At 51.2% G+C, this 8,215-nt stretch overlaps 1 protein-coding gene across 1 annotated transcript; it reads left to right on the top strand.

The window, feature by feature from the left end:
• Positions 1–200: 200 nt before the first annotated feature.
• Positions 201–4,034, top strand: LOC311117293 (NAD(P)(+)--arginine ADP-ribosyltransferase 2-like; the record flags this gene model as incomplete). Its single annotated transcript, XM_084192263.1, has 3 exons — positions 201–278; positions 3,048–3,064; positions 3,290–4,034. The coding sequence occupies 3 exons, from the start codon at positions 201–203 to the stop codon at positions 4,032–4,034; spliced, it is 840 nt and encodes a 279-aa protein (XP_084048389.1).
• Positions 4,035–8,215: the final 4,181 nt, after the last annotated feature.

The following is an 8,215-nucleotide window of genomic DNA, read 5'->3' as shown; positions in this document are numbered from 1 at the left end:
CTAAGGGGTTTGTGGTTTGAGGGGTACTTGTATCTGTAGGTGCCTGTTCTCAGCAAGAGAGGAGGGACTGTGAAAATAACCACAAGAGCACTGATATAACAAGGCCCCCTGAAAGCTGAACATTTCAATGCTGATTCTGTATCTTAAAAGACAATTCATCTCCATTACAAGTTGCCATTGGACCAACATATTTTGACATCATGGCAAGACACAAGATCCTAAGCTTTACTGTGATGTATTTCATCCAGGCTTGGACTTTGGGTGTGGACTCCAAGATGGTAAGATATTACACAATTTTGAGAGAGAGAGAGAGAGAGACAGAGAGAGAGACAGAGAGACAGAGAGACAGAGAGACAGAGAGACTGTCACGCTCTGGCTCCGGGACTTTGTATGTTGAGCCAGGGTGTGTTCGTTTTGTTGTGTTTTGGGTGTGTTGTCTTTGTTGTTCATGTGACTCCCAATCAGTGGTAACGAGTGTCAGCTGTCGGCTCGTTATCTCTGATTGGGAGCCATATTTAAACTGTGTGTGTTCACCTTGGGGTTGTGGGTTTTTGTTCCGTATCAGTCTTTGTCACTGTGGACTTCACGTATCGTTATTTGTTTATTTGTTTTCGTGGTTGCTTTAACTTTAATAAAGTCATGTTCGATCAACACGCTGCGCCTTGGTCCGCTCATTTGGAAGACGATCGTGACAGAAAAACCCACCAAAGAAGGACCAAGCAGCGTGTCCAGGAGCAAGGAGACTGGACATGGGAGGAAGCGCCGGGTAAGGAGATCGAGAGGCTGGCGATGGCCCAGGTGGGCAAATCGTGGTCCTGGGAGGACATGCTCGGGGGCAAGGGACCTTGGGGGAGGATCAAGGCCCTGGCGAGAGAGGAGCAACGGCGTCAGCAGGGCCATCGTCGGAGGGACGAGAGGCAACCCCAAAAAGTTTTTTGGGGGGGGCACATGGCTTGGGCGGCTGGGCAGCAGGAGGCTGCCACAGGGAGACGTGGAGAGAAGGCTACCGGATTACGGGAGCCATTGGCGAGTAGAGGGAGGGAAGCAGTTGAGGCACGGCGTGAGAGACTGAGGTGTGTTACCAGTCCGGTCCGGCCCGTTCCTGATCCCCGGTTAAGGCCAGTGGTGTGTGTTCCCAGTACGGACCGGCCTGTTCCTACTCCACGCATCAAGCCCACGGTGTACGTCGCCAGCCCAGCCCGGCCTGTTCCTGCTTCTCGCATCAAGCCTACAGTGTGCGTCGCCGGTCCGGCCCGGCCTGTTCCTGCTCCACGTACGAAGCCTACGGTGTGCGTCGCCAGCCCAGTCCGGCCTGTTCCTGCTCCACGCACAAAACCTACGGTGTGCGTCGCCAGCCCTGTCCGGCCTGTTCCTGCTCCACGCACTAAGCCTACGGTGTGCGTCGCCAGCCCAGCCCGGCCTGTCCCTGCTCCACGTACGAAGCCTACGGTGTGCGTCGCCAGCCCAGCCCGGCCTGTTCCTGCTCCACGCACAGAACCTACGGTGTGCGTCGCCAGCCCAGCCCGGCCGGTTCCTGCTCCACGTACGAAGCCTACGGTGTGCGTCGCCAGCCCAGTCCGGCCTGTTCCTGCTCCACGCACAAAACCTACGGTGTGCGTCGCCAGCCCTGTCCGGCCTGTTCCTGCTCCACGCACTAAGCCTACGGTGTGCGTCGCCAGCCCAGCCCGGCCTGTCCCTGCTCCACGTACGAAGCCTACGGTGTGCGTCGCCAGCCCAGCCCGGCCGGTTCCTGCTCCACGCACTAAACCTACGGTGTGCGTCGCCAGCCCGACCCGGCCTGTTCCTGCCACTCGCACCAAACCTACGGTGCGCGTCGCCAGCCCGGTCCGGCCTGTTCCTGCCACCCGCACCAAGTCTACGGTGCGCGTCGCCAGCCCGACCCGGCCTGTTCCTGCCACTCGCACCAAACCTACGGTGCGCGTCGCCAGCCCGGTCCGGCCTGTTCCTGCCACCCGCACCAAACCTACGGTGCGCGTCGCCAGCCCGACCCGGCCTGTTCCTGCCACTCGCACCAAACCTACGGTGCGCGTCGCCAGCCCGGTCCGGCCTGTTCCTGCCACTCGCACCAAGCCAAGGGTGCGAGGCGTCAGCCTGATCCAGCCCACTCCTGCTACTCGCACCAAGCCAGGGATGCGAGTCGTCAGCCTGGGGAGGCCCGTTCCGGCTCCACGCATCAAGCCTAGGGTGCGTTTCGTCGGCCCTGTCCGGCCCGTTCCTGCTCCCCGCACCAAGTCTGTGGTGCGTTTCGTCAGCCCTGTCCGGCCCGGTCCCGCTCTCCGCACCAAGTCAAGGGTGCGCTTCGTCAGCCCGGTCGGGCCCATTCCTGCTCCCCGCGCCAAGGCAGTGGTGCGCGTCGTCAGCCTGGTAAGGCCCGTTCGTCCTCCACGCACCAAGCCAGGGGCGCGTGTCGTCAGTCCGGCTCCGGTCAGCGGGGCTAGACAGGACCAGGGGTACTTTGGGGGGTTGCAGAGGAGGTGGGGATCAAGGCCGGAGCCAGAGCCACCGCCGAGGAGGTATGCCCGCCCAGCCCTCCCTTGTTTAGCCCGTATTGAGGCGCGGTCGCAGTCCGCGCCTTTAGGGGGGGGTACTGTCACGCTCTGGCTCCGGGACTTTGTATGTTGAGCCAGGGTGTGTTCGTTTTGTTGTGTTTTGGGTGTGTTGTCTTTGTTGTTCATGTGACTCCCAATCAGTGGTAACGAGTGTCAGCTGTCGGCTCGTTATCTCTGATTGGGAGCCATATTTAAACTGTGTGTGTTCACCTTGGGGTTGTGGGTTTTTGTTCCGTATCAGTCTTTGTCACTGTGGACTTCACGTATCGTCATTTGTTTATTTGTTTTCGTGGTTGCTTTAACTTTAATAAAGTCATGTTCGCTCAACATGCTGCGCCTTGGTCCGCTCATTTGGAAGACGATCGTGACAGAGACAGAGAGACAGAGAGAGAGAGAGAGAGAGAGAGGTATTACAGTATACTTTTTTTTGATTAGATATGTATTCGTTTTAGTTCTTATATATAAATAGTATTATAGCTATTACTTTTATTGTTGTCACTGTTGTTTTCATAATTGTGTGTATCACTTTGCTTTGGCAACATTTATGAATTTGAGAGAGAGAGAGAGAGAGAGAGAGAGAGAGAGAGAGAGAGAGAGAGAGAGAGAGAGAGAGAGAGAGAGAGAGAGAGAGAGAGAGAGAGAGAGAGAGCATTTAAATGCATAGAACCATTCCTCTGTTTTACACGTGTTGCTGTTCCCCCCCCCCCCCCCCCCCCCAGCATACCCTTAGACATGGTCCCTAACTCTGTTGACGACATGTATAACGGCTGCACTGAACAAATGTACAACAAGGTACGGAAGGAATATCTTCCAAATGAAAACAGAAATGTAGGGATATTCAATGAATCCTGGAAAAAGGCAGCAGGGTGTGCAAAAAATGTGAAGGACAGATTCAAAAAGGACAAGTCCAAGTACAATTCTAAAGACAAACTTACACATGATCATATCAAGGCTATCTGTGCTTACACAGGAGGTCAAACTAAGATGTACCCAGAGTTCAACCAAGCAGTCCGGACCAATAGAACAGAGTACACAACCTCCTTCCAGTTCAACTCTCTGCATTTCCTGCTGACTGACAACATTCGCCTCCTGAAACTAAACCAAAAGACCTGTCACACCACATACCGGAGAACCAACATGGAGTTTGGAGGTGAAGTTAACAAAATAATCAGATTCGGCTTCTTTGCCTCCAGCTCTTTCCTAAAGAACTTGACACATTTTGGAGAGAAGTCCTGCTTTGAGATAAAGACATGTTTTGGCGCTGATCTGAAGTCCTTCCCCAAAATGGGGAATCGTGAAAAGGAGGTGTTGATTCCACCGTATGAAGTGTTCAAAGTTACTGCCGTGCTGAAGAAAGAAAATGATAAAAACCTTTGGTGCGATGTTGTGTACAAACTGGAGAGTATCAACCCCCCCAAGAGTAACCTGAATTGCAACATTTTTAAGAAGCCAATTATTAATTAAGAAAAATCTATGTTGATCTTGAGTAATTGTCCCTAAAGAGGATTTAAATAAAACAGCCAGGCTGCTTATCCTTCTTAAAGTAAATAAAGCCAAACAATGTGTTTTCAGTGTCTGAAGCTTTTATTGTATTAAGTTGATTTGTTCATTGGTGGATGTTTCATCCTGACTACCTGAAATAGTGATTATTAAGATGTTTGTACTAGCCTGTGTATCAGACTCCATAGGAGACTTTAAAACACTTATATGCCTTCTGCAACTTCTGGCAAAATAAAGAAAGAAAATCACTGAGCTTGACTACAGTACGTCTAATCCTTTTTATTTGAACTTTCACTGTACTACATTTAGACAAACTAATGTTACAACATTAAATGGGCCACTGATTAAGATATAATATAACATACCACAAGTTGAATTGTCCAATAAAGTGATACTGGAAACTACGAATTGTTGGGGGGAATATTTACTGTCATTTCTTTCTTAGTGCAGCAATAGCAAACAACGGGTTACAAACATTTCAACAAATGACTAAATATTACCACTAGCTTCAACTTCACAAAACGCCCCGCCCGGATTGGCCCACAGGCATCACCAGCTGATTCTCATAAGAGGTGGGGCCCCGCCCCTGCCGTCCTTGAAAGCTGGTTCCACCATTGGGGTGCCAGAACAGAGAAGAGCTTGGACTGGGCTGAGCGGGGAGCTGCCCTCCGGTAGGGATTGGAGGCCCAAGAGACCAGAGGTAGCAGAACGCAGTGCTCAGGTTTGGGTGTAAGATTTGAGTATAGCCTTAAGGTAGGGAGGGGCAGTTCCTCTTGCTACTCCGTAGGCAAGCACCATGGTCTTGTAGTGGATGCGAGCTTTGACTGGAAGCCAGTGGAGTGTGCGGAGGAGCGAAAGTTGAACACCAGGCAGGCTGCAGCACTTTGGAGAAGTTGCAGGGGTGTGATGGCACAAGCAGGAAGCCCAGCCAACAGCGAGTTGCAGTAGTCCAGACGGGAGATGACAAGTGCCTGGATTAGGACCTGCACCACTTCCTGTGTGAGGTAGGGTCGTAACCTACTGATGTTGTAGAGCATGAACCTGCAGGAGCGAGTCAATGCTTTGATGTTTGCAAAGAAAGTTAGGGTGTTGTCCAGGGTCACGCCAAGATTCTTTGCACTCTGGGAGGGAGATGCGGTGGAGTTGTCAACCATAATGGAGAGGTCTTGGAGCAGGCAGGCCTTGTTGAGGTTGAGTTTGAGGTGGTGGGCCGACCTCCAAGCTGAGATATCTGCCAGGCACCAGGGTGTCAGAAGGGGGGAAGGAGAAAAGTAGTTGAGTGTGATCCACATAGCAGTGATAGGAGAGACCATCTGAGGATATGACGGAGCCAAGTGAATTGATATATAGAGAGGAGGAGAGGGCCTAGAACCGAGCCCTGGGAGACAGCAGTAGTGAGAGTATGTGGAGCTGACACAGATCCTCTCCACATCACCTGGTCGGAGATGTCCAAGAGTGTGCTGAGCCTTTGACGCCCAGCCCTGAGAGGGTGGAGAGGAGGATCTGATGGTCCACAGTGTCAAAGGCAGCGGACAGATCTGGGAGGATTAGAACAGAGGAGAGAGAGTCAGATTTGGCAGAGCAGAGAGCCTCCGTGACAAAGAGAATAGCAGTCTCAGTTGAGTGAACCATATTGAAGCCTGACTGGTTAGGGTCAAGAAGATTGCTCTGAGAAAGATAGAGAGCGAGTTGGTCCGCCACAGGAAAGGAAGACCAAGAGTTACCTCTGCTGCAGAGGATAAGTTCATTAGAGGTAACTGCACCTCAGATTGCAGCCCAAATAAATGCTACACAGAGTTCAAGTAACCGACACATCTCAACATCAACTGTTCAGAGGAGACTGCGTGAATCAGGCCTTCATGGTCGAATTGCTGCAAAGAAACCACTGCTAAAGGACACCAATAAGAAGAAGAGACCTGCTTGGGCCATGAAACACGAGCAATGGACATTATACCGGTGGAAATATGTCCTTTGGTCTGATGAGTCCAAATTTTAGAATTCTGGTTCCAACCGCCGTGTAATTTTGTGAGATGCAGAGTAGGTGAACGGATTATCTACGCATGTGTGGTTCCCACCATGAAGCATGGAGGAGGAGGTGTGATGGTGTGGGGGTGCTTTGCTGGTGACACTGTTGGTGATTTATTTAGAATTCAAGGCACACTTAACCAGCATGGCTTCCACAGCATTCTGCAGCGATACGCCATCCTATCTGGTTTGCGCTTAGTGGGACCATCATTTGTTTTTCAACAGGACAATGACCCATCACACCTCCAAATCAAATCAAATCAAATTTTATTGGTCACATGCGCCGAATACAACAGGTGCAGACATTACAGTGAAATGCTTACTTACAGCCCTTAACCAACAGTGCATTTATTTTAAACAAAAAAAGTAAGAATAAAACAACAACAAAAAAGTGTTGAGAAAAAAAAGAGCAGAAGTAAAAAATAAAGTGACAGTAGGGAGGCTATATATACAATAGAATAAAGTGACAGTAGGGAGGCTATATATACAGGGGGGTACCGTTGCATAGTCAATGTGCGGGGGCACCGGCTAGTTGAGGTAATATGTACATGTGGGTAGAGTTAAAGTGACTATGCATAAATACTTAACAGAGTAGCAGCAGCGTAAAAAGGATGGGGTGGGGGGGCAGTGCAAATAGTCCGGGTAGCCATGATTAGCTGTTCAGGAGTCTTATGGCTTGGGGGTAGAAGCTGTTGAGAAGTCTTTTGGACCTAGACTTGGCACTCCGGTACCGCTTGCCGTGCGGTAGCAGAGAGAACAGTCTATGACTAGGGTGACTGGAGTCTTTGACAATTTTGAGGGCCTTCCTCTGACACCGCCTGGTATAGAGGTCCTGGATGGCAGGGAGCTTTGCCCCAATGATGTACTGGGCCGTACGCACTACCCTCTGTAGTGCCTTGCGGTCAGAGGCCAAGCAGTTGCCATACCAGGCGGTGATGCAACCAGTCAGGATGCTCTCGATGGTGCAGCTGTAGAATTTTTTGAGGATCTGAGGACCCATGCCAAATCTTTTTAGTCTCCTGAGGGGGAATAGGCTTTGTCGTGCCCTCTTCACGACTGTCTTGGTGTGTTTGGACCATGATAGTTCGTTGGTGATGTGGACACCAAGGAACTTGAAGCTCTCAACCTGTTCCACTACAGCCCCGTCGATGAGAATGGGGGCGTGCTCAGTCCTCTTTTTTTTCCTGTAGTCCACAATCATCTCCTTTGTCTTGGTCACGTTGAGGGAGAGGTTGTTGTCCTGGCACCACACGGCCAGATCTCTGACCTCCTCCCTATAGGCTGTCTCATCGTTGTCGGTGATCAGGCCTACCACTGTTGTGTCGTCGGCAAACTTAATGATGGTGTTGGAGTCGTGCCTGGCCATGCAGTCATGGGTGAACAGAGAGTACAGGAGGGGACTGAGCACGCACCCCTGAGGGGCCCCCGTGTTGAGGATCAGTGTGGCAGATGTGTTGTTACCTACCCTTACCACCTGGGGGCGGCCCGTCAGGAAGTCCAGGATCCAGTTGCAGAGGGAGGTGTTTAGTCCCAGGATCCTTAGCTTAGTGATGAGCTTTGAGGGCACTATGGTGTTGAATGCTGAGCTGTAGTCAATGAATAGCATTCTCACGTAGGTGTTCCTCTTGTCCAGGTGGGAAAGGGCAGTGTGGAGTGCGATAGAGATTGCATCATCTGTGGATCTGTTGGGGCGGTATGCAAATTGGAGTGGGTCTAGGGTTTCTGGGATTATGCTGTTGATGTGAGCCATGACCAGTCTTTCAAAGCACTTCATGGCTACAGACGTCAGTGCCACGGGTCGGTAGTCATTTAGGCAGGTTATCTTAGAGTTCTTGGGCACGGGGACTATGGTGGTCTGCTTGAAACATGTTGGTATTACAGACTCAGTCAGGGACATGTTGAAAATGTCAGTGAAGACACTTGCCAGTTGGTCAGCACATGCTCGGAGTACACGTCCTGGTAATCCGTCTGGCCCTGCGGCCTTGTGAATGTTGACCTGCTTAAAAGTCTTACTCACATCGGCTACGGAGAGCGTGATCACATAGTCGTCCGGAACAGCTGGTGCTCTCATGCATGCTTCAGTGTTGCTTGCCTCGAAGCGAGCATAGAAGTGGTTTAGC

Source organism: Coregonus lavaretus, assembly GCF_964263955.1.
Source record: "Coregonus lavaretus genome assembly, contig: HAP1_SCAFFOLD_4088, whole genome shotgun sequence".
NCBI classification, from domain to species: domain Eukaryota; kingdom Metazoa; phylum Chordata; class Actinopteri; order Salmoniformes; family Salmonidae; genus Coregonus; species Coregonus lavaretus.
This window is presented reverse-complemented; position numbering and strand designations above follow the sequence as displayed.